The 26,887-nt window shown below is 43.1% G+C and overlaps 2 protein-coding genes across 4 annotated transcripts in view; one reads left to right on the top strand and one right to left on the bottom strand.

The window, feature by feature from the left end:
* Positions 1-24,677, top strand: part of PECR (peroxisomal trans-2-enoyl-CoA reductase) — a 33,355-nt gene extending 8,678 nt beyond the window's left edge. For 2 of the 3 annotated variants that reach the window (XM_053299961.1, XM_053299962.1), the window contains exons 3-8: positions 14,123-14,288; positions 16,599-16,680; positions 18,155-18,251; positions 19,298-19,405; positions 21,686-21,797; positions 24,351-24,677. In XM_053299961.1, coding sequence (XP_053155936.1) covers positions 14,123-14,288; positions 16,599-16,680; positions 18,155-18,251; positions 19,298-19,405; positions 21,686-21,797; positions 24,351-24,439 — 654 coding nt within the window. In that variant the 3' untranslated portion in view covers positions 24,440-24,677. The remainder of the gene's footprint in view (positions 1-14,122; positions 14,289-16,598; positions 16,681-18,154; positions 18,252-19,297; positions 19,406-21,685; positions 21,798-24,350) is intronic. The other variant, XR_008317026.1, reaches the window with a different exon arrangement.
* TMEM169 (transmembrane protein 169) overlaps positions 1-26,887 on the bottom strand; it is a 60,222-nt gene that overhangs the window by 30,313 nt on the left and 3,022 nt on the right. The window lies entirely within an intron of this gene.

Genomic DNA, 26,887 nt, shown 5'->3' on the forward strand with positions numbered 1-26,887 from the left:
CTCCCTCAAGTAACCTGGACTAGGGATATCCATGAACTGGCAGACAGCTGGCGGGGGGGCAGGGGATGTGCATGGAACCACAGTGGGGAAGCTCAAAGGCAGTGAGGGTACTGCTTTAAGAGCGGGGGAGGGTGCACTTACCCCTCCCGCTGCTTCCCCCCCTCCACCGCTTCCCCCCACCAGGATCAATTTTTTTAAAAAAGCCCATTGGGTCAGCAGCGTACCTTCCTGCCACCCCGTTGCCCCCATTTCCTGGGTATGACCAGAAGTCTCTGATGTTCTGGCACGGGCGCGCACATGTGTGTATGCAGGCGCATCTGAGACTTCCGGTCATATCCGGGCAACGGGGCGGTAGGGAGGTACGCTGATGCCCCAATGGGCTTTTTTTTAAAAACGGACCCCAGTGGGGGGAAAGCAGCGGGAAGGGTAAGTGCACTCGCCGGTTCTTCAAACCGATTCAGAAGCCCATAAAGGGCCTCCAAACCGGTTCTGTGCACATCCCTGCGGGGGGTACCTTTTAAGGAGCAGGGACATGCGCACGTGCACTGGCCACTTCTGATCTGACGCTGACCGGGGTGGCAAGAGTGTAAGCTGCCACCCCGCGCCAGCGATTTTGGGCACAGTGCTGGCGGGGGAAATGCGGTGGGGGGTGGGGAAGAGCACCTTCCCTGCTCCTTAAAGGTAACCCCTCCCCCACCACTGAACCGGCCAGACCTCCGAACTGGTTTGGTGGTCCGGAAAAGGACTGCTGAACCGGTTTGTGCAGATCCCTAACCTGGACCTGACCCCTGCTAACTTGGCAAAGAGGCACATATTAACGTGGTGATTCTCTTTATTTAGCAAGGGGAGAGTAACTGGCCCTATCCACCCCCAGCACAGTATCTCCAGTGACTGTTGCTGGTGCCTATCATGTTTCTTTTTAGATTGTGAGTCCTTTGGGGACAGGGATCCATCTTATTTATTTGCTATTTCTCTGTGTAAACTGCCCTGAGGCATTTTTGGAAGGGCGGTATAAAAATCAAAATTAATAATAATAATAATAATAATAATAATAATAATAAGCCATTCAGGGCTTTAAAGGTAATAACAAGTACAAAGCACTTTGTACTTTTCCTCAAAGTTTATTGGCAGCCAGTGCAACTGTATAAGTATAGGCATAATATGGTCTCTCCAGGATACCCCAGAGACCAATCTGGCTGCCGAATTTTGAACTAACTAAAGTTTCCAAACTACATACAAAGGCAGCCCTACACAGAGCACATTGCAGTAGTCCAACCTGGAGGTTACCAGCTGGTGTACTACTGTTTTCAGGTCATCCTCGCTGAGGAACGGGTGGAGTTGTTGGATCAATTGAGTTGGTAAATAGCGCTCCTGGCCACAACCTCAACCTGAGACATCCCACTTTTCAACTCTCTGAAAAATAACAATTGTCTGCATCCAAATGGTTTTGCTGCTTGGAAGGTGGCTAGTGGCCATTTTATGCTGCCTGAACTGCTGTTTCCCCGGTGGTAGGAGAGCCTCAGACAGGGTTATGTAGTGCGCATGCCCGAGACAGAACTGGATCATGTGACTCTTTGTGGGCGTGTGAGCCCCCAGTTCCAGTTCTGTCTCGTTCGGGACAAGACGGTTTTTGAGAGAGCGCTTCGTTAGTAGTACTTTGCTTCATTCTATTCATCGTTCTATCACTCATTTCTGATCCTTAGCAGCCCAATTCTCGGTTGCTTAATCCGCCTGTACTCCTTCCTTTCAAGTGTGCGAGGGGGGGAAGAGAGCTAGCTCTGCATTCGGCTACAAACGTGAGTTCCATAACAATAGCTTTTTTCGTTTGTTTTGGCATTGATTCGGCTCTAAATTTAAACGTTTTTGCTTAAGTTAAACCTTTTACTAACGTCCTAATGGACATTTCGCACGCCGAAGAACTGCTTCAGGGGTCCCTATCGGAAGCTTCGGTATTGCCGCAGCCCCTGGGCAATGTGCGGCCAGATCACTCCGCCGCTCCGATTCCCGCTCAAATGGCGGTCGATCAATCTCCCCTCTCTATGGCTGCACTCCCCTCTATGGCTGCACCGGTGGTGCTGGCTGGGGTAGCATCTACTTCGGGTCTAGTCCCCTCTAAGGCTGCAAAAAAGTCAAAGCATCTGGGGGAACAGGGCGCCAAAAAGAAGAGAAAAAGAAAGTAGTCCCTAGCAAAGGCGGAGGGACATAAGAGACTTAGCGAACGGCTTTTGATACAAGCGGTTTGCCGCCACTCCAAGTCTAAAGTACCAGGGAATGGCGCCCGAACTAAGGACTCTCGCAAAAAGCAATTAAAAAATGAATTGAAAGGCCTGTGCCCGGTGGGCGATATACCGGCTAACGTTGCAGATAATACCATCATGCACGAAACGGAGAGTGCTAATAGGCTGCAAGTGGAAGTTGCAGCGCAGTCTTCTGTACCACTAATGCCTGACCATTCCCGCGTACCTTCTCCAGTGGGGCAGGGGGTTACTGTTAATAGGGATCCCTTCTCCCCTGAAGCCACCCAATGGTTGAAAGAATTTTTTGTGAGGGAATTTGTGGCTATGCTTCCTGAGGTAGGCGTGACTGGCAATCCTACCGCTCCTCTAGACCCCATTAATCAGACTGCTCATGACATTGGTGCTACTGCTATGCCGCCCTTACCTGGACCTAGGTTAGGTCACAGACGGCGATCCAACAGGTGCGGTTCTGAATGGCTATCCTCCTCTTCCCCTGATTCCAGCCCCAGGCGACGCGCTATACCCCTATCAGAGCTTGGGGCATTCCTTCCCAGACCTTTGGCACAGAGACATAAAAGGAGGCGCAGACACTCCTCCACGTCCTCTTCGGGCTCCAGTACGACAAGAAAAAATAAGAGACCCAAACAACTGGGCCCCCTTGTACCAACTTTGCCTCCTGTACCAACTGTGCCTCCTCCTTCGCAGCCCATAATTCCTGCGAATACAGTTCCTAATACGGCTCCTAATGTGCCTCCTAGACAACCCTCCTCACCTGTAGGGTCGCGTTCGTCATCTGAGGAGCCCTCGGCACAGTTACCTGACTCAGACAAGGAAGAGGGTGAACTGTCGGAAGTAGCCCCCCCCCCCGATCCCTAACAATGTCAGATTGTTTTCCTCAGCAGATTTTGAGGTATTGCTCACAAAGGCAAAGCATGCCATCAATGATGTTACCCCTCCAGAACAGGAGGGCGCTACCTTCACTTTGGACCAGCAGGTATTTCCCTCATCAGAGGCGGTGAGTCCAGTGGTCCCCTTCCCTCCCCTATTTAAGAGGGCGTTATGCGCTGAATGGCAACGCCTCACAGCCGCCAAATCGATAGGTAACATTCCTAAAAAGCACTACTCAGTGGTTACTGATATCGCCAAGTTGTTGGCCATTCCCAGGGTCGATCCACCAGTGGCACAGCTGATGTCTGGGGCTGTTGTACAGGCTGAGGGGCAAGAACAGTTAAAGACGCAGGAGGATAGGCGCTGCGAGTCCTTACTCAAGAAAGTCCACGAGGCGACCGCCTCTGCTATTAGGATAGCTACCACTAACTCCATCTTTGCCAGGGCTTCATTGCTCTGGACAAAAGACCTTGTTAAAATGGTACCCGCGAACCAGCCCAAGCTTCGCCAGGGCATTAATAAATTGGCCAAGGCGGCGGCCCTAATGGCCGATTCAAGCTTAGACAATATTCAGCAGTCATCCAGGGCCATGGTAGCAGGGGTGGCGATTCGCAGAGCCCTATGGCTTAAATCATGGAATGTGGACTATAAGTCCAAACTGGCACTGATTTCAGCACCATTCACGGGTGAAAGCCTGAACTGCTGTTTTAACAGATGCTCTTCTTCTCTTTGCATGGATCTCATAACTGAATTTCGGGAAGTGTTCTGCAGGCTTGGTTTCCATAAGCGACCTGCAACAGGAGATTCATGCATCTAGGGAATAACTTATTGAATGCTAGTTGCAAAGTCTTCATCTTACCCTCAGGGGCCTCCTTGCTTTCTGACAAAGCTTTCTTTCCCACCAGCCCGCCATAAATAATTCTGCTTGTTGGCACAAAGCTTCCAAGTTGCACAGCCTGCCAGGTTCCTTTGTTAAGAAGACACTGATGGTGCATTATAGTCTCTGTTGCTTATAGCTTTTCTAAATCCTGTATACTGTAACCAGTCTGAATAAGTGTTTTTGTCCCCTGAGAAAGGGCATATTGAGCTATTGGATGCTCTCATGTATGGAGATGCCCTCAGTTCTCGGGGTGTGTGGGGTCCCCCCCCCCATAGGTTTTATCTGGATTGTGCAGTGGTGAGAACAGGACGAGCTCACTGAGATTGTTAAACAGCTGGTATTAATCAGCCATGAGTGTTGCATTTGCTGCTTAGAGGGGAATCTTACAGTGAGAAGTCTGATAGCCAAAATTTGTATTAAGCTGTCAAGTGCTGTTCTCATAAGAACATAGGATGAGCCCTTGGATGGTCCTTAGTCTGAACTTTCTGTTCTGCTTTGAACAGTGACCAGCCAGATGCTTCTGAGTCTTCTGTTGTCTTCTGCTTCTGTTTCTATCATCTGGTATTTAGAAGCACATTGTTTCTGTAAGCAGTCTTCATTTAGCACCTATTTGTCATAATAGCTAGTAGACCTATCCTGTGAATCAGTCTATTACTTTTGAAAAAGCCAGTGGCAGTTGCCATATTTTGTGGGAATGAATTCTTAAAATTAATTGTGTATGTTGTATTATTTTTCTTATCCCACCCTTTCTCCAAGAAGCTCACAGGGAGGGTTCCCCGTCTAGTTCCAGCGTAGGTCATCTACCAAGGCAGTTTCCGTTGCATACCTAGGATGGAAGCCTTTGGCCATTGTGGTTGGGGATGATGGGAGTTGGTCTGACAACATCTGGAAAGTCAAGGTTCTTAAGAGAACGTCTTCTTCATTTTGAACCCCACTGCCCATTGAGATCATCAGGAGAGGTCTGTCTGCATTTGCCACCAGCTCGTCTGGTGGCTACTCAGGGACGGGCCTTCTCCGTTGCTGCCCCGAGGCTTTGGAATGTGCTCCCTAGTGAAATAAGAGCCTCCCCATCTCTGACACTTTTAAAAAGTCTCTAAAGACGCATTTCTTCACCCAGACTTTTAACTGATATTGTTTTGTTTGTTTTAATGTTGTTTTTAGAATATTGTTTTAAAATTTTAAATTGTGTTTTAAATTTCTTGCTTTTAATTTTTTTGTTTTTGTTTTTAATTAATGTTTTACTTTTAATCTTGTTGTAAACCGCCCAGAGATGTAAGTTTTGGGCGGTATAAAAATATGATAGATAGATAGATAGATAGATAAGGTTGAGAATCCCTGGTCTGGAGACATCTGGCTGACCTATGTTGGGAGCAGAATACTGGACTAAATGGGCCTTGAAGTGCTCTTTATTGTAAGAGTATGTAGCAGACTGTTGCTGAAAGAATATAGTGTGAAAATCTGGCAAAGGAGTCATGGTAAGATAGGGAAGGTAAGCAAAGCAAGGCTAAACAGAGAGTAAAACTATGAAATGAAATTGTAGCTTATACTGTTGTGCTGTATTGGAGATGGGGAAGTGGAAGATTGCATGTATTCCACCTGTTGCATGCTGAATAGTGTCAAAGCTATGTTTTTGGATTGTGCCTTACCCTTACGGCAGGGCAGAAAAAGTGAGGAACATGCAATGTTTGATAAAGGCTGAAGAAACTAGAGGCAGGACTTGCCTATCTCTGTTCTAGAAGCTCTACTGGGTTTTCAGTAGAAATAACTACTGGAGGGAAGGGGAGGATTGTGGGAGGAGTGGCACTGTGTATCAAAGAAGGGATAGATTCTAATAAGCTAGAAAACCTATGTGGACCTCCACAGAAAAATGATGGGTAACAAAGACTGAAAGGAAATGTGTTACTAGGGATGTGCTATCGCCCTTCGGATCAAAGCGCTGAGAGTGACCTAGAGTTGGAGAAACAAATGAGAGGCATTGTAGTGGATTAAAGCCTTTGTCTCAGAGCAAGCTCACGTGAGGGAAAGAAATGCTGAATCATCCCCACTGAGCTGCTTGGCTAGGCTTTTCCTAAAAGTATTCTGTATTATTGGTAGGTTCAAAATGCTGCTGCCACTACCCCTTTTATTGACAGAGCTTGAACCTCCCTGGGCTTGGGGTGGAATCCCAGGGAAAACTCTCTCTCTCTCTTTTTAATTGGATAAGTACAAAAACCTTCCACCTGTAAGCTTACACGGGATGAGAAAACTGATAGCTGCCGAATGTGTTTGCACCAGAGAAAATCCCCCCCTTTCCCTGAGTTAAAAACCAACTCAGAGAGGCTTTTAAGAAGACTGAAGAAAACAACAGTTTTATTCAATTACTTCAGACTGTTTCCGTCTGAGGCTTTCTAGCTTTCTTAGATACAGTTAAGAATACTTAGTAGATTACAAAAATAGGTTGTCTTAGGCAGGTTTAAATGTTTATAGTCTTTTGCAAAACCCTAGGTAGGATGGGCATAGGCTAGTGCCTCTTATTTCAATTACGTTGTAGGTAAACTATAATAGAACAGTACCAGGAATATGCAGAAAACACAGACCAAAGACAAGTTTCTAACACGCAACAAACTGTTACCAATGGTGAATTCCCTTTTTCTTGTACTCACCCAATTCCTGAGGAGAATCAAGCTTCCTGCAATCCTTTCTTTTAAGGATCTACAGAGTTATTCCATGAAATAAACCTCCATGCTGGCTTCGACCATGAGGAAGCAAACTCCATTGCCTCTTATTAAGCCTTTCCACACCCGCTTCTCTCCAATAAAGACTTCCCTTCTTGTTCCCAGAATTCCCCGCAACTTCTCTCTGTATCCCAACCACCTGGTGTACTGACTGGCTGCCCTGAAGTTCCCCAGCGTGTCAGTCAAGACAAGGGTTCACTCCCTGTTAACTCTTTAGTGGGAGGGGAGTCTGATCAAAGAATGACAGGGCAGTAATAATGGGTGACTTCAATTACCCACACATAGACTGGGTAAATTCACATTCTGGTAATGAAAGAGAGGCCAAATTTCTAGACATGCTAAGTGACTGTGCATTAGAACGATTAGACAGTTAGTTGTAGAACCAGCCAGAGAGGTGGCAACCTTGGACATAATCCTGAGTGGTGCCCAGGACCTGTGTGAGATGTCAGAGTTGCAGAACCATTGGGTAGCAGTGAACGTAGTGTGTTCCAATTCTGCATATCTGGAAGTAGAGAATTGTAAAAGAATTCAGAAGAGGAAACTTCACAAAAATGAGGGGACTGGTAAGAAGGAAGCTGAAAGGGAAGGTGAGGAGGGTCAAATCACTCCAGAAAGCATGGAACTTATTTAAAACCACAATACTACCACAGTGGGAATTTATATTAAGGAGGTGGGATGTATACCAAGAAGGAGGAGAGGTACCACCAAGTTCAGAAGGACGCTAGGATGGCTAACAAGTGGAGTCAGGGAAGCTATAAAAGGGAAGAAGACTTCTTTCAGAAAATGGGAGTCCTGCCCAAATGAAGAAAACAGGAAGGAACATAAACTCTGGCAAAAGAAATGCAAGGAGACAATAAGGGATTCAAAAAGAGAGTTTGGGGAGCATATAGCTAGAAGTGTCAAGAGGAATAACAAAAACTTCTTGAAATATATCAGAAGTAGAAAGCCTGTCAGGGATCAGTAATAATGCTCTTATACAAATCTATGCTGCAGCCACATCTGGAGTACTGTGTACAGCTTTGGTCACAGTATCTTAAGAAGGATATTTTAGAACTGGAAAAGGTGCAGAAGAAGGCAACCAAAATGATCAGGGGGCTGGAGCACCTTCCTTATGAGGCTAGGCTACAGCATCCGGGGCTCTTTACCTTGGAAAAGAGGCGACTAAGAGGAGACATGGTCGAGGTATATAAAATTATGCATGGAGTGGAGAGGATGGACAGAGAAGATTTTATCCCTCTTTCACAACACTAGAACCAGGGTTCACCTAGTGAAACTGAAGGTTGAGAAATTTTGGACCAACAAGAGGAAGTACTCTTTTACACAGCACATAATTAATCTATGGAATTATTTGCCAAGGATGTGGTGATGTCCACCAGATTGGATGGCTTTGAAAGGGGCTTAGACCTGTCCTCCATGAATTTGTCTATCAATAGCTACTAGTCTGGTGGCTGTGTGCCATCTCCAGCCTTAGAGGCAGGATGCCTCTCAATACCAGTTGCAAGGGAGCAAAAGCAGGAGAGAGGGCATGCACATCTGGTGGGCCACTGTGTGAAACAGGATGCTGGACTAGATAGGCCTTGGGCCTGATCTAGCAGGGCTGTTCTTATGTTTTTATTTCCTCATCATGTGAAATGCACTCGTTTCTGTTGAGAAATGCCTTTCTTTCACTGCACTTTCAGTATTGCTGTTGTTCTTTAACCAGAAGAAACCCTGCAGCAATACCAGAATATGAAATCTTGTGAATTATTCACGGGAAAGCTGTAAGGTGAAAGCATGGGAGATGGGTTAAAGAAAATGCCAACCCATTTTCCTCCTTTTGACTAAAGGTCACTCCCCCGCCTTTTGCTTGTTGACAATGAGGTAGCTTTATGCAGAAAGGAAGATTTTAAAGTGGGAGAACTGAGTTGCAACATATAATACCTTGTTGTGTACAGTACCTTTGCAATAGATTCATTATCCCCATCACTTTCTTTTTTCACATCCTAAGCTTTGGGGATTCAGATATAGACCTGTACTGTTTCCGGCTTGTTCACAGTGAATTATTCAGAGCCATGCCTGCTCTTCACAGTCCTTTTCTGTCCTGTTTTTTAAAGCTGCAGTGCTCTCTTACTGCCTTTCCTTTTGGTAAATAACTCTTGAGAACAAGCTTGAAGTAAGCTGGTATGAATCCTGGTGCAAGCATTCTGATCTGGGGACGGAATCAGAAGGATAGCTGCATTCACCAACACCAGATTCCTATGTCACCTTAAAGATTAATCCATGAGTTTTTTCACAGTCAAGAGCCTTCTTTGTTGGATGCAAGCTTCTGTGGCTGTTCCTGAGTACATGACTTTAATCAAGAGCTTAGAAAGCAAGTTTCTAAATGCTTGCACGGTATAAATTGCTGCATCTTAGTTATGTTTGATTTTAATTATTTTCAAATGTATGTAATCCTGGGTTATAGAATTTGTATATATCTGAAAATACCCTGAAACCATCGTTTGGAATGGAAGAGTTGTTTTCAGTTCATGAGGCCAACAGCTATTCTGAATCCCTGTGGAATGCAAAAATACAGCCCATAATGTTCACTGAAATAATCTTAGGAGGGTTTGAGTAAGTTGTTTGCAGAGACCAAAGTAATTCAGTAGCTTCAAATTAAAATGTCTTGTACTGTTTTAATCATTTTTACAGTTGGCTCTCCAAATGATCAGTATACAACACTCACTTCTAACTTTTTTCCTATAATACTATAGCTGCATTCAGACAATATGTTGTATGTGTACAGTTGTCTGTACACGTGCACATGTGTTTGTGGATGACTGTACACACACATTCATTCCATTCCAAGCTATGGAACAACCACAGAAGCTTACATCCAACAAAGAAGGCCCTTGACTATGAAAAAACTCACAGGCAAAAACTGAGTTAATCTTTAAGGAGGGTTCATACCAGCTTACTTCAAGCTTGTTCTCAAGTTTTATTTACCAAACGGAAAGGCAGTAAGAGAGCACTGCAGCTTTAAAAAACAGGACAGAAAAGGACTGTGAAGAGCAGACATGGCTCTGAATAATTCACTGTGAACAAGCCGGAAACAGTACAGGTCTATATCCGAATCCCCAAAGCTTAGGATGTGAAAAAAGAAAGTGATGGGGATAATGAATCTATTGCAAAGGTACTGTACACAACAAGGTATTATATGTTGCAACTCAGTTCTCCCACTTTAAAATCTTCCTTTCTGCATAAAGCTGCCTCATTGTCAACAAGCAAAAGGCGGGGGAGTGACCTTTAGTCAAAAGGAGGAAAATGGGTTGGCATTTTCTTTAACCCATCTTCGATGTTTTCACCTTAACAACTTTCCTATGAATAATTCACAAGATTTCATATTCTGATATTGCTGCAGGGTTTCTTCTGGTTAAAGAACCACAGCAAGGCTGAAAGTGCAGTTAAAGTAAGGAGTTTCTCAACAGGGACTAGTGCAGTACACAGGAGGATGAGGAAATAACTCAGTAGAGCGTCTAAAACACAGACAAGCAAGTCCTGGCTCTATTTTCTTCAGCCTTTATAGAACATGGCCTATTCTCTACTTTTTTTGTCCTGCCGTAAGGGCTAGGCACAATCCAAAAACCTAGCTTTGAGCATGCAACAGGTGGAATACATGCAATCCTCCACTTCTCCATCTCCAGTACAGCACAGGAGTATATGTTACAATTTCAGTTTATAGTTTTACATTCATTCATTTTAAAACTGAACTTGGGTACTGGTTCCTCAAATGCATGGTACAGATAGGAAGTGTACTGCTGCATGTGTGTTCAATATAGTGTGTGAATAACTGTATGTGTACAGATCTGTATGTGAGTACACTGTATGCAGATTATACATGTTTTGAACATAATGTGTAAATGGCTTATGCAAACAACTCTTTTGTCTGATGTATGAATATTGTGGATGGCATTACAGTGTGGTGTGTTGGCACTGTTAGAGGAGATGGGGTGGGATTTAAAGCTCTCTGGTGATATATCCCCTAAAGAGGCTGTATTTTCCCTTCTGACTCTCTAGAAATATTGCTAAACAAGTGTTTCATAACTTGATTAACACTTGTCTTGGGGAAAGGGGAAAGATGTAGGCTGCAACTAATTTTTAATTAAGTAACCGTCATATATTTCTCTAGTGCTCAAGGGCATATGTGGGTGTGTGAAATTAAAAGAAGTGATGCTTGCTGTCTTCATTTTCTATTAAAAAACCTTCAGGTTCTGTATAGTCTCTTCCCTCTTCTATGAGTCTTTTTATTTTCCAGCTTCAGCTAATTTGCTCTTTGTCCTTGCTGAACCTCGGACTTCTCACTCTGTTACTCATCTGTACTGATTTGCTTTAGCCAAATGTTTTCATTCAAGGCTACTGATTGTTCTGCACAAAACGGATGTTGAGATAGAACTGGCACACACTGTACATACCTTTTACCAGATATTCAGCTGGGTATCCACTGTCTCTGGTAGGACTATGTGATCTGTGAATAGACCACCACAGCAGAATGTTGCCATTTACTTGGGCTGGGTAATGAGGGATGCTGAATTAGCACTTTCTATCTTTGCTTGGCAGGGGATATAAAGAAAACCTTGTGAAGACCACCAGTGGTGATAGCAGAAATGTGGAACATGTCTGATAGATAGCTATAAAAAGGATCCCCCTTTGTACATAATAGAGAACACAGTGTTGTACAAAAGACAAATGTCATTTCAAGCTGTAATTAATACAAACACACACAAAAAGGTTGGGCGGTATAATACCACTTGGCATTGGTTAGATCCCTGCCAGTTGTACTTTAAAATGAAGCTGCATTATTTATTTATTACATTGCTATACCGCCCTATCCATCCAAAGGCTCTGGGTGGTATAGTTATGCCAACTGAGATCACAGTCTCTAGCTCAGCATTGTCTACACTGATTGGCAGCATTCCTCTAGGGTTTCAGATGGGTATATCCCAAGCCTACCTGGAGGGATTGAACCTGAGACTTTCTGCATGCAAAGCAGATGCTCTTCCACTGAGCTATATAGCTTGCTTCAGATCCCCAGATTTTAATAAGGCAAAGTGTGCCGTCAAGTTGATTCCGACTCCTGGCGCCCACAGAGCCCTGTGGTTTCCTTTTGGTAGAATACAGGAGGGGTTTACCATTGCCTCCTCACGCACAGTATGAGATGATGTTTTTCAGCATCTTCCTAAATCGCTGCTGCCCGATATAGTACCAGCGGGTATTTGAACCAGCAACCTTGTGCTTGTTAGTCAAGCATTCCCCCACTGCACCACTTAAGGTGACTCAGATTTTAATACCAACTTGAAAGCATTTGATAAAAAGAAACCCAAATGAGAGATGTTTGGAAAACATTCTATAGGTGGAGAGGCTGAAAGAAATCTGCATAACATTCCAAATGAAAACCTTGTGAACAGTATGAATGCTAGTGCAGTAAAAGTTGTGCAGCTCACTACTTCAAATGTTTTAAAGGCTGACAGCGTGACTGACCCTAGCTGTATTTACTTAGAAATTGGTAAGTTCTACTAAGTACAAACAGATCTTATTTCCAGGTTATATGCAAAAGATTGTAGCCTGAAAGTTCCTTTCAGTCTGTACTACTGGTCTTTACCCAATTCAGCAGAAGCTGCAATGTGAACCACACTTACCTGGGAGCAAATCCTATTTCACTCGGTGGGCCTTGCTGCTTCTATAACCTTGTTCTGAGGTGGTGGTGGTAGTTGGAGGTCTAAAATAATTGTATTTTAATTGTAAACCGCCCAAAGATGTGAGTTTTGGGTGGTATAGAAATTGGTTAAATAAATAAATATTCATATACCATCCAAATCTTGCGTCTTGGGGTGGTTAACAATAAAACGCAAATTAAAACAATGTTAAATTCTACATCTAATTAAAAGCCTGGATGAACAAATGTGTCTTAACAGCCTTTTTAAAAGTTGTCAGAGATGGGGAGGCTCTCATTTCAGCAGGGAGCACATACCAAAGCCTCAGGGCAGCAATGGAGAAGGCCTGTTTCTGAGTAGCCACCAAGACAAGCTGGTGGCAACTGCAGACAGATCCCACAGATCTCAGGTAGCAGGGCTCATAATGGAGAAGGTGTTCTCTTAAATACATGTTTGATCTGCTGGTTCTGGATGAGATCACACTTCTACAGAAGGAACAGGTACATACTCTGGGAGTGCTTTTGGACCCAAACCTCTCCCTGTTGTCTCAGGTTGAGGCAGTGGCCAGAGGTGCTTTCTATCAGCTTAAGCTGTTTAGGACTTTATACATTATTACCAGCACTTTGTATTTTGCCACTGGTCTGTGATGGGTAAAAAGATGCTTGATGCAGAAAAAGGTCCAGTTGAGTTATGTACTTAGCATGAGGAACCTTCCAACGAGTGAAGTATTTTTGTCTGGCTGGTGATCTGAGCCAACAGTTCTTGACACTATCAGAAATCAAATCTGGAGGTTACCAGCATATGCGCTACTGTTCAAGGTCATTGATCTCAAAAAACGGATGCAGCTGGTGTATCAGCCAAAGCTGATAGAAATCACCTCTGGCCACTGCCTCAACCTGAGACCCCAGCGAGAGGTTTTGGGTCCAAAAGCGCTCCCAGATTGTGTACCTGTTCCTTCTGTGGAAGTGTGACCCCATCCAGAACTGGCAGATCAAAATTGTCTCCTGAGTTCCAACCCCACACAATAAGTACTTCCATCTTATTTGGATTCAATTTCAGTTCTAGTTGTTCTTGTCCCCAAAAAGTGACTGGGAAAGGTGCAGAAAAAGCAACTAAAATGATCAGAGGGCTGGAGCACCTTTTTGATGCGGAAATGTGAAGGTCTTGGGCTCTTCAGTTTAGGAAAGAAGGGACCAAAGGGAGGACATGGTAGAGCAGGAGTAGGCAGCCTTGGTTCCTCAGCTGTTGTTGAACTACAACTCTCATCATTCCCATCTACAGTAAATGGGCTGGGGATTATGGGAGTTGTAATTAAACAACAGCTGGAGAGCCAAGGCTGCCTATCCCTGGGGTAAACGTTTAAAGGGTCATGCATTGTGTGGACAAAGTGGATAGAGAGAGATGTTTCTCCTTTTACTTAACAATTCTAGAACTCTGAATCATCCACTGAAATTGATGGGCAGGAAATGCTCTAGAAGTCACACAGTTCAATGTTCATGATTTTCAAATGGATGCTGCATTTCTAGATGCTGTCTACAGTTTGTTTAGTGTGGACACTTTTTTTATTAGCCCTTGTTTAAAGCCTTTTGACTTGTCTCTGTATGCATCTCCCAAATGATACCTGTCACCTGTTTTTAATCTTGACAGACCTATGAATTGAAGCCTACAGGTCAAAATGATCAGTACTAAAGGCTACTATGTGTGATCTTGATAACCCAGCTTCTTTTGTTGTAGGTAGAGGCACTGGTGAAATCGACATTGGATCTTCATGGTAGGATAGATTTCTTGGTAAACAATGGAGGAGGCCAGTTTCCTAGCCCAGCAGAATCTATCAGTTCAAAAGGCTGGAATGCTGTGATTGAAACCAACTTGACTGGGACTTTCTACTGCTGTAAAGCAGGTGAGGACAAGTGTAAATATAAACATAGGCAAGTAGGTTATTTGCAGAACTCTGCTTCTTATGCAGGGGACTTTTGTGCTCGGTTGTGTCACTGGCCTCAAGTTCTCAATCTGGAGGTTATATTTTTTGCCAGAAGGATTCTTCATAACCAAGTATTCGGACAATTTGGGGACCTTTCAGGGGATTACGAGGTTCTTAAAGGACTCTGGGCTAGCTTATTTCCACCTTGTTGTTCCATGCAAAAATGATGGCATAATGAACAAGCCTAATACTATACATAGTCTAGGGGTGCTTCTGGATCCAAGTCTCTCCTTTGTGTCCCAGTGGCCAGTGCTTGAGGCAGTGGCCAGAAGTGCCTTCTATCAGCTTCAGCTGATATGCCAGCTGCGTCCATTTCTTGAGATAGAAGACCTCAAAATAGTGGTACATCTGCTGGTAACCTCCAGACTGGATTACTGCAATGCACTCTATCTGGGGCTGCCCTTGTACATAGTCTAGAAACTACAGTTGGTCCAGAATGCGGCAGCCAGGCTGGTCTCTGGGTCATCCAGGAGAGACCATATTACTCCCGTACTGAAGGAGTTACAGTGGCTGCCGATATGTTTCCAGGCAAAATACAAGGTGTTGGTCATAACCTATACAGCCCTAAACAGCTTGGGCCCTGTGTATTTAAGAGAACATTGAGATAATCAGAAGAGGTCCGTCTGCATTTGCCACCGGCTCGTCTGGTGGCTACTCAGGGACGGGCCTTCTCCGTTGCTGCCCTGAGGCTTTGGAATGCGCTCCCTATTGAAATAAGAGCCTCCCCATCTCTGACAACTTTTTAAAAGTCTCTAAAGACGCTTCTGTTCACCCAGGCTTTTAACTGATATTGTTTTGATTGTTTTAATGTTTCTTTAGAATATTGTTTTAAAATTTTAAATTGTTTTAAATTTCTTGTTTTGTTTTTGTTTTTAATTAATGTTTTACCTTTGTTTTTATCTTGTTGTAAACCGCCCAGAGACGTACGTTTTGGGTGGTACAGAAATGTGTTAAATTACATAAAAATTAAAAATAAATATACCCAGTTTTGAATAATAAACTAGGCAATATTGCATAGAATGCACAGGAACAGACAGTGTTGCAGTGAGTAAATCTCAAAGGATGCAAGCATACATACATGTGCATATGTGAGGTTTTTCTTGTACATAAATATTTTGTGAAATTTGCTGCCACAGTTTGCAATCAATAGTAGGAGAGTGCTGTTTGTGTATTAATATGGCCTGCTTGTAGGCTTCCCAGAGGCGTCTAATTGGCCACTGTGTGAAACAGGGTGTTGGACTAGATAGGCCTTTGGTCTGATCCCGCAAGTCTCTTTTTAAATGTTCTTTCCTATTGAGTAGGTAAGGTAAAAGTAGGGTTGCCAGGTCTCCTGAATCTCAGAATCTGAGATGCAGGCTCAGATGCTTAGCTTGGGAGCTAAGAGATAGTTGCAGCAGAAGATAGTGCCTGGCTGAACCTGGTGCTTTGGGGTGGATCCTGGTGGAAATGTAGGGTAGTTGTCACAGAGCACATGTCAAAGGGCAAAATAGCCTGTCAAGCTTAATTTGTCCCTTCATTCTGAAATTCTGCTTCTTTCCCTAGAGACCCTGAGAAGGCAACTAAAACTCTGGGTCAGATCCTGTGACCTGACAACTTTAAGGGAAAGTCGCTTCTTTTCCTGAGTAGCAACTAAAGGAGTTCCCTTGGCCTGATGTACTGTTCTAGTAGATATTAGTGACACTGTATACTTATTTGGAGACTAATCTTGTTCTTGATGCTAGGGAATAGTTAGTAATGGAATGCTATTGCCTCTAATTCAGGTTAAAGGCCTGAGGTCAGTTACTTCTTATGGGGGAAAGGGTAAACTCAGAAAACAGTTTGTTTGCATTTCGGATTTTCCAGAACTAATGTGGGAGTCATGTGTTCCAGTTTGTCACTGTTGTTTGGGATAGTCAGACCTGCAGCAGCCCACATAATTTTTCTGGGATTAGTTTACCAAATGACAGTAAGATGGATTGGTATAGTCAGTCTTTTGAAGAGCATGCACAACTGTAAACTGTGCAAGTCAAATTTGGCCCTATCATTGCTGCTCATGAGACAATGTGATACAAGAAAGGTATGGTCAGTGGATGAGACTTATTTCATTAAATAGCCTCACAAAACTTGACAAAATCCTGGGCAATTTGGCACTAAGACAACTTCATTCCACTCACCTGTTTGATTTAACTATTGCACACCAGTGGCAATCTAAACATATCACTTCTTAAATTTTCTTCTGTCTCCATACAGTGTACAATGCTTGGATGCAGGATCATGGAGGTGCCATTGTCAATATTGTGGCTGATATGTGGAAAGGGTTTCCTGGCATGTCGTAAGCCTATTATTTACTTAATCATTGGTTTCCAGATAAGTTCCTCTCCTTTCTGAAAGAGACTTTTGTGGAATTAAGGAGTACTGTCCATTGCTTATGGTCATTTGTGGGAGAATTCGCACAATAACTCAAGCAGTTAAATCTGATCAATATGGTTTATTAGAGTACTCTCATGAGCAAAATGTGTTAAACACAAGTAGCCTTCAGGTAGTAGAAAGCTGCATTTCTGCTGTGTTTATCAGCTGAAATATATAAAGCTCATCCCACATGAGCAGAAAATGGCAGCATGCACAGCTCCTGAACCTGGTTAGGAGGCTCCTCCCATCCAACTAATGGTTATAAGAACAGCCCTATACAATTCTTGGATGTGACTGTGACATGGGTGGGACCTGTTGAGCTCTCTCTCCCTTCCATCCACCCACCCACATCCTTTGGGGAAGATCTGGCCCCCAAGCTTACAAGGCATTTCCAGTATAGGGCTGAGAGAGATTCCTGCTTGCAACCTTGGAGAAGCTGCTGCCAGTCTGTAGACAAAACTGAGCTAGATGGACCAATGGTCTGACTCGGTATAAGGCAGCTTTCTATGTTCCTAAAGTTGATTGGTTCTCTCTCAGCATGAAAAGAGAGGACACCCTGATGTCCACTACTTCTGGGCATCCTTTGCTCTTGTGCCAGGAGGAGTGTCCACTGGCTTAGACATGGTATAGCAGATAACATTCTTTTCTGGACAAAATGAAAAATGCACTAATCTCTTCTGGGGCATGCTCTTCTCTCTTGTTGGGCGGGGTGCTTGCCAGATAGGAAATGATGCATGATTTCCCTCCCACATGAAGAATATGGGGTCAGGTGTTAGCTGGTGATCTCTGCTGGAAGACACCATTGCACTCTGCATCTCAGGAAAACTTTGGGAAGCAATGTGTTCCCCTGGCTCTCTAGTTACTAGCTGTAATACTATAATTTTGGGAACTGTGGCAAGAGGTACTACTGTTATGTGAGCTTTCAGTGAGGATAGAATGACCTGTGAATGGGCAAGTACAAAAGGTGGTGTTTTCCATTGCAGGTTTTCAGCCAGTCTCTGACTTCCTAATCATGGCTACCACTTCTGTGGATAAGACAGACTATATATTTGCAAATGATCTTTTGGGCTGATAAATATTTGCCTGTCCTGCTTTGCTTAGGATAGATGGTTTAGGATTGTTCCCTAGCTGTATAAATCTGTAGGATGAAAACTACTTGTTAGGGTTTGAGCCTAATTAGGCTTGTGAGGTGTATCACTACAGCTACTGGACAATAATGTAGCCTTCTGACTGGATGGAGTTACCACATGCCCCAGTGTACCTTGCTTGTGGTGTACCTGGTTAATGTATCTATTCTGTCCATCTACTTATCTGTCTATCTATCACCTGACATATGCATCCCTAGGCGGTTGGATTGATGGAAGCCCATTCCACCTTTTGACTTCCTTTCTTCACAGGCACAGTGGTGCAGCAAGAGCTGCAGTTGATAATCTGACCAAGAGTTTAGCCATTGAGTGGGCCCATAGTGGAGTGAGAATTAACTCTGTTGCCCCGGTAGGTACAGTAACAGACTCTATGATCAGATAAGCGTAAGCATTTTTGAGCCAAAAATGGTAGGGCCAAATGCCTTATAATAAAGGTAGGGCCAAATTGACTTCTTATAAACACTGTATTTGCCTTAGACTGATGATGATGCAAATAGAAGGAGGTGCTTTATTGCCCACTGCACCTCCAGCATGTGAAAAATCATTGGAGCCTGTCAGAGTTTTGGAGTTTAAACCCATATTTGGATTTGAGAGATTGGTCTTTGTCAGGAATTTGAACACAAGACCCTCTTGAAAGTTTATTTGCATAAGCTCACAATGCATGCAGAGACCTGCTATTAAAAAAAAGTATGTTAAAATATTAAGTGCCATCAAACCAAGGAAACAGAGCAATTGAAAATCAAAATAATGTGATTATTGGGGAAGGGTGACTATTGGCATCACTTTGTGCTGAGGTGGGGGTGGAGGCAAAGTTGTTCCAGGGTAATTTAGATTCTATGCCAGAACTAAGTTCTCTCTCTTTTCCAAGTTACACAGTGATCACACTTTTAGATAAGTGGTTGTTTAGTTTCTGCTATTCGTGGGGATGTCTAAGACACTTGTAAGATATTGAGCTGTGCCCCCAGATCATTTGAAATCCAATTTGTCCCCCACCCTGCTGATGTTTTGCAAAACCTGTGTGCATACCTGAGGCCCATCTTCACAGCGGAATGCTTTTTTTTTTTTTAAATGAAAGCTGGGATCCTCAAGATGAGTCCTCAACCTAATGTCACTTTCTGTGGTTGTACAGAACGATGGTCTGTCTGAGTGAACGACATGCAAAAAGCCAAGGTTTTGTAAGAAAATGCTTATGGCTAATAGCTGAAATTGGTTTTTGACAACATAGCCCTTGCTTTGATTACATAATTCTCTTGTAGGTATACATGAAATAGATAATCAGTCTCTTAGGTATATACTCTCTAAAATGTACAGACCATCAATTATTAAAAATGGTTCAGGTTTATGTTGATATGTAAGCAATCATTGAGACTTACTGTGGCTCTGTCATTAAAATAGGGAGTGATATTTTCCGCAACTGCTGTTGCACACTACAAAGGCGGTGAAGAAATGTTTAAAAGCTACATTGAAAAGATTCCTGCCAAAAGATTAGGAGTTCCTGAAGAGGTATAGTAATATCTCAATGTAAATGTTTATCTTTTGGAACTGAAGGACTTTCTAGGTAATCTCAAACCCTTGAATTTTTCCCTCCGTGCACAACACTTTTACTATCGCCAATACAGTACAGAACAGTAGATATCCTAGTCTTAGTGTAGGAGGATGTTTCTTGATGGTGCTCCTGATCACCCTAACTTTTTTAATTTGGAGGAGATTGTGCTACAGTACTGAAAAGCGGAAACTTGTTACATTGAAAAATAAGAAATACAAAGCCATAAATTTAAAAAGGTTTAAAAAATTTAAAAAGGTTAACAGAATGGTGGAGCATTGATATGGAAAAGGGAGTAATATTGGTGGTATTCACGTAAGTGTTTTTAAAGCTTCCCAAGTCTTCTTGCTCCTAAAAAAAAATTCAATTTTTAAAAGGCCACTTTAAAACAAACAAACAAACCACTTCCACAAGTGTTTGCACTTGAGTGCTCTGCCTCCAAAGAAATAAAAACCAAGATTTTAGTTCATAGAATTTTCATGGGTTGGAGGGAGGGGAAAACTGTGGTGTTAATATGTCACAGGCACTCGCTATTGTCCATGACACCACTGCAGCCACATTCCACAGGACGGTCACTTACTATTACCTGCTATCTAGCGTAATAAAAATTGAATATGTCCAGTGATAGCTAAATTGTTTAAGTACTAGGAAAATGTAGTTTCGCCACCACATACATTAAGAAAGGTAGGTGAATCCTGCACAACAGCTATGTAATCATGTGCAAATAACTATGAAAACACACTTACGAAGAAATATCATACGACTATTAGTGATATTGTGGGTGGCTTCTCTGCTGAAGAACACATGAACTGATGTACATATTGGCTTTCTTACAATTAAACAAATAATTTGCTAAACTTGAATTTGGTTTGGTTTTTGTATTGTGAAATGGGACAGTTTGAAGTCTGGCTATGGTATGTGTGTGTGTGTGTGTGAGAGAGAGAGAAAGAGAGAAAGAGTAAAAATACAGTATTTTTTATTGCAAACACTATACTCTATAAAAAGATAAGCCTTTACCTGCTGTCCCATAGCATGTTGTGAATTAAGGATACTAGGTTGTTATATGCTATCTATAATAGGGAAGGTAGCTGCTTCTTTGTATATTTTATTTTGTATGGTTATTTTACGCTTGTGTATTAAATCTTTTTAGTCAGATTCATGTTTTTATATTTTAGCTTGATATTTTAATTGTGTATTTTTTAGTTTTGTGTTAATTTTTCTATGTGAACCACCTTGGGATTGTTTTAATGAAAGGTGGTATATAAATTTAACAATAAATAAATAAAATAAACAGCTGCTATCAACTAAGTTTTAAAGGAGGAAAAAGAGCTGTGGATATTGCAGTTCTATACTTTTATTTCCCAAGGACCATTCATAACAAATTCCAGTGTGATTAACATCAGCTGTATTTCATGGAGACATGCGTACTACTAGGGAGTAGCCTTTCTTTGTGCAAATTTTATTTTCCTACGGTTGGTTCAGATAGGTCTGGTGCAAGTGTCTGGCAAAGTCTGCACTATGACAGAGGCATAAAGTGTGGGCAAACTATCCTTATTGGGATATATTTTGGGGTTAGAACCAGCCAGAGGACATGTTCAATCCCAACTACATGCCTATGAAATTTGAATCAAGGTGTGAAAGAAAGTTTGACAATTACATTAATTAGGACAGACCTTCTACACTTAAAGGCCAGAAAAAGAATCATGCATGGATATGCTGGTGGCTTATGTGCCACCACATAATGGGGCAAAGATCTGCAGTTCTCTTTATGCATACCTCTAAAGGTAATCTAGTAATGAAATTGTGGCTAGTAGTATGATTTTAAAGGGCAAGCTGTGTGCCTGGCACAGCATAAACCTAATAGATGCCCATCTCATAGCACTCAGATTGTAGAGATGTTTCATTCCGTGGTAATAGCCACCACTGTAGGATAAATGTGTTGATTGAATGCAGTTTTTCACATTAATTCAAAGTTAACTTTTGTGTCATTACAGTAAATAGTTCTGCTGATGTTTCCAAATCAGAGAAAAACTGAAACGATTATTATTCTTGGGCAGTAAAATGCCAAGCTGTGGAGTCCATCAAATTTCTATTTACTTACTATGCAGCACGTTATTGTGTCCACTGTGGCATATTGGTCAGAAACTATCTGTAGTCAGTCAGTAATTATTGTTAAATAGATAATCATTTGTAACATGCTTTGAACTCATGTCATAATAAGTGTCTTGGTTGTTTGTAAGGTGTCTCCCTTGGTGTGTTTCCTGCTCTCTCCAGCTGCCTCCTTTATAACTGGAGAAACTGTGAAGGTTGGTGGTGGACAAGACCTATATAGTAGTCCCTGGAAAGTTCCAGGTAAAAAATACCATTTTTTAAAGAATACTTCTATAATGGCCAGTTAGGCTCAAGATATCTTAACAAAAGATCTGAAGGACAAGGGACTAGTGCTTTAGCAAAGCAGCTACTCTGCCATGTAGATAGAATATGGCAGTGATTCTCAGCCTGTGGTCAGCAGGCCACTGGCAGTCTGCAAGACTACTGCAGATGGTCTGTGGGGATTCTAAAAGAATGGCAGGCAGAACTGTGCAGACACGCATTGAGCAAGGCAGCTGCTCCAGTGCCACACTCCGACCCCATGAGCTGACGCTGATGCCTTCAGCCCCTGCTGCCGGCGATGGTGGTAGAGAAACCAAACAGCATACCGCACGTGTGAATAGCCATCTGGGAAATGGTGGCTGGTGCACATGCATCATTTCCTGGCTGGCTTTTTGAACACCAGACACGCTGTTTAGTTCATCTGCTGCTGGCACTACAGCAGCTCGAGTGGTCGGAGTGTGGTGCCGGAGCAGCCACCGTGTCCAATACACATCTGCACAGCTCTGCCTGCCTCCAGCCTCATCAGGAAATTCTAGAGGAAGAGGTTAGTGGAGACTGCTGTGGGTGGTAATGGCAGTAGTGGTAGCAAGTCTGTAGTGATTGTGTAAAATGCAAAAAAAATTCTCGGCGCCTAATAGTGCCATGAAAAGATTTGGATGTGGGGGAAGCCATGATCATTATTTGAACACAGGGCCTTTATAGTGATCAGCCACTCCTCCACTAAAGAGTTAACTGGAAGTGAACCCTGTCCTGACTGACAGGCTGGTGAACTCCAGGTCTCAGCCAATCAGCATACCAGATGGGTGGGACCTGGAGAGCCATTGGGAGGAAGAGGAGTCTCTTTGTTAGGAGAAGCAGGCTGGGAGTGCAGAGAGGATGACCTGTGCTCATGAGGACTGGCTGCAGGACAATGCCCCTTCTGCTTGCCCAGGAAGGCAGGAAGCTTGAATCTTCTACCAAAGGTTGATGAGTTCAAGAAAAAGCAAGCCAGGACTTTGGCTTCGGGAAGCGTAGCCTAGGGAAAAGTCTGTTTAGTCAGACTGTGTGTTAGAATGTCAGTTAATTTTGTGTGTGTTTTGTATATCCCTTATACTGGTCTATTACTGTTTACCTATGATGTAACTAAGAAACACTAGCCTTAGCCCATCCAGCCAGGGTGTTGCAAAAGACCCTATAAGCATTTAAAGGTGCTTTTGTATTTTCCTACACACCTGTTCCTTGCAACTGGGTAACCACGGTTTTTAAAATGTGCCACCCCAACATCATCTGGGGAGCTTTTTGAACTCTACTTGTAACCTACTGAGTATTTTTACCTGTAACTAAAATCTGAGAGAGCCTCAGACAGAAGCAGTCTGTCCGCTGTAGACCTGCTGACCTCATTACGCCACTGCCCCTTGATATGTTTGACTCCTATGAGCCTTAGGCTATGCAGTTTGCTTATGTGGAGGTCCGCAAAAGCTTTTGATAATCATTAAGTTGTCCACATAAAGGAAACTTTTGGGAACCCATGGAATATAGAAACAGGCATGGAAGTTGCTTCTCTGGGGCACTGTGCTTGCTTTCTTTGGAAGAAGGCTTTCTAGAGCTTATGGCTGTACTACAATAACCAGTCAGGCTCAAAGACTGTATCCACCTTAATCCCATTTCATTTAAGAGCTTGAGGGCCGCAAAAGGATTGCATATATTCCATACGTATTTTCTTCTAGCATTGCCAACTTGAACTCTTCATGTTTTCTTAATAAATGCTATATTGGCACTTGAGCACCCATAACTCTCAAGTTTTAAGCACTGTTTTTTGGAAAGGCGTGTAGATGTTGAAATTTCCAGGATTTTATATTTTGCAACGTTATAACATTTACAAGATGTCTAGGAGAATGGAATTTTGTGTGTAGTGTAAAATCACCTAAAAACCTACCCATGCCAGACCCATTTCTCTTAAAGAGAAATGAAATTTGTACAACAAACCAACCACAGGATACAAATTACATGTCCTCCTCATGCAAGCAGCAGACACAGCAAAAAAACTGCTTAAGATAGTGGAGCCCTCTTGCTTGTCTGCATAGCAGCACACAAACATGTCTATTTTTGTAGAAACTGAAGAAGCACAGTAGTTTGTGTGTGATACCTCAGAGAGCAAAGGAATGTAGACTAGAATTTCTGGGTCCTTCCAAGCTTCCCTGGCTATCCTTGTAGTTCCTGGTTTCCGTCTTTCCAGTTGCTCACTCGTATCTACTCAGATAATGTCTCTTTACCAGTTTTTGCCAGTCTGTTCTAAATTGAGAGGAGGCGGGCACAAAAAGGCACTGCAATTTATCTGCACACAGAAATATAACATTACTGTAATTTTGACAGCAGGTTTTTTTTAATTAGAAAAAATGGTTACAGAGCACATCAGATTCCTCAAAGGAAATGTTCTCTCCTACCTGTAAGAGACTTATTGCTCAAGATTTAGGATTGGCCAGGTTCGGATAAGAATAAAGCAGTTGCTTACTTCTCAAGATAACTTAAATTTTATTCTGTTCTTTCTCACAGATCATAACAGCTGGCCACCTCCTCCAGAAGGAGAGAATTCCAAAGCACTTAGGATGATGCTTTCTGGGAAATCTTTGTCAAAGCTGTAAATCAAAGTAATTGGGGTTGATCCCCTTCCACCTCATCAGTGGAGGAATGTGGCTTCTTACTGACAGCAATCTTAAGGAATTCTGCGTATCTCACTTTGATTAAAAGCTATATATATATATATATATTGTTTTTATAATAATAGTTCTAGGAAAACTCACCAACAAAATGTCAGGAACAAACACTTGTCTACACTTACTGTTTCTAGTTTTCTTTTATAAAAGAGAAAATGTCCCATTATTATTACTATTATTATTTTACATTTTATATCCCACTCTTCCTCCAAGGAGCCCAGAGCGATGTACTACATACTTATGTTTCTCCTCACAACAACCCTGTGAAGTAGGTTAGGCTGAGAGAGAAGTGACTGGCCCAGAGTCACCTAGCAAGCATCATGGCTGAATGGGGATTTGAACTCGGGTCTCCCCGGTCCTAGTCCAGCACTCTAACCACTACACCATGCTGGTTCTTATGGCTCATTATGGCTCTCATTATGACTCCCACTCTTAGAATTTTATGATAGTCCTAGACTCCACCTGTGAAAGAGCAGGTGGTGCATAGTAGGTTGTATCAGCAAAGCATGCATGTTCCACAGCTTACTATCCTAGCCTTGGAGTGATTACACATTACTGTCATAAGCATGCATGCCAGAGCTTCTAAAGACAAGATATTCTGTTGCACAATACCATTTTTAAAATAGATTTTTTTTATTCAAGGGAGAAATGGTGGTAGAGCTTCCTTATTCCAGATGTGGTGAGTTGGTCTCTGTGTTGGCCACTTCCTACAGGGAATTAGTGCTATCTGCACAGCTTAGTTTACCAAGCTAGCATTGTGGTGTGTAGCACAGCCACTGTGATGAATTAAAATCTTCCTCATTGTGGCTGTCTTGGAAAATGTGATCAGTTTTCACAGCAATATCAACCCATTAAAATCTCCAGGATTGATTTCAGTAACCACCTGGAGATAGACACTGATAATTGGAAACCCCAAGCCAATACTGGAGGACTGGCAGCCCTATCCTCAGCAGATGAATTCTCAAAAATTAATTATTATTTAGCTTAACATACAGTCCAATGAGAACTTGACAGCTTGCGGCTCACAACTTTGTGTCATTTTGATTGGTTCTAATAAAGACATTACCAGACTAGAATCATAGGGAATCATCCCACAGACTATTGTTTGATGGAGGTTTTCCAAACCCTGGCTTCTGGGCAGAGGAACCCCAACCTTTTTCTGGTCCGCCAAGGCTCCATCTCAGCAAGCTCCATATCGCTCACGTTGCCAGATTGTAGGCAAGGCATCATCAGGAGTGGCAACCGTGGCAACCGTTGGCCATGATCTTTGAGGGGGGTGTTCCCAGCATGATCATGCCTTTTTGGCATCAATTGCCCACCTTGGGCAGGGAAAAGACATTTTAATCCTTTCCTCACATTTCTTGCACCAATGCCCTTGCAAGAGTTCTTTGATAGGGGGTATGCACGGAACTGGCTGGCCTGGTTCAGTTCGAGTCCGAACCAGACTCTGACTGGGCCACTTCAGTCCTGCACCCCCTTGAACATCCCCCCCACCCAGTTTTGGTTCGATGCAGGTGGGCACGGGGGTTTCCCCTTCTCCCGCTGGCCTCCTTGCCACTCTAACCAGTCGTTCAGCCAGCTCTTCGGCCTGAAATGGCCAAACAGCCAGTTAGTGTGGTAAGGAGGCCAGTGGGGGAACTCCCTCCCAGCCATCTAGAGAAAGTCCCCCAGAGGGGATAAGTGATTAAAAAATACTCTTGGGTGGGTGGAGGGATTGTGAAACCCCAGTGGGGTTTGGTCCAAACGTGGACTGAACAGGCTGGTTCGGTTCGACCCTGAACGGTCAAACATGTTCACACACCACTATTCTGTAGCTATATAGCAGGCATGCACAACATAAGGCCCAGGGGCTAGATTTGGCCCACAAGGATTTTTTTTTGCTAGCCCCCAGCTAGAAATATCCTGCAGCAACAGCAGGAGCCATGCTTTTGACTTGTTTTTTCTTCTCCAAGTATGGGGGCATCCTCTCTGGAAATTGCCTTACAACACCATCTTATACAAGTTTACTCAGAAATATGTCCCACAGTGTACCCAGTAAGGCTTACTCCCAATTAAGCATGCTTAGGACTGCAGCCAGAAAGCAACATCATAAGAACAGCCCTGCTGGATCAGGCCCAAGGCCCATCTAGTCCAGCATCCTGTTTACACAGTGGCCCACCAGATGCCGCTAGAAGCTTACAGGCAGGAGTTGAAGGCATGCTCTCCCTCCTGCTGTTACTCCCCTGAGGGAGTATCAATTTAGGGAGGAGAGAATTTGGTATTTATTTGGGGCTGGCATGCATTCCAGGTGCCCTGTTGACTGAGCAGGGAGAGGACCTGTTCTCCAGTCAGTATCCTTGGTTAAAAGTGTGTGTATGTGGGTGGGTTTTCCCCCCA

Source organism: Hemicordylus capensis, chromosome 1, assembly GCF_027244095.1.
Source record: "Hemicordylus capensis ecotype Gifberg chromosome 1, rHemCap1.1.pri, whole genome shotgun sequence".
NCBI classification, from domain to species: Eukaryota; Metazoa; Chordata; class Lepidosauria; order Squamata; family Cordylidae; genus Hemicordylus; species Hemicordylus capensis.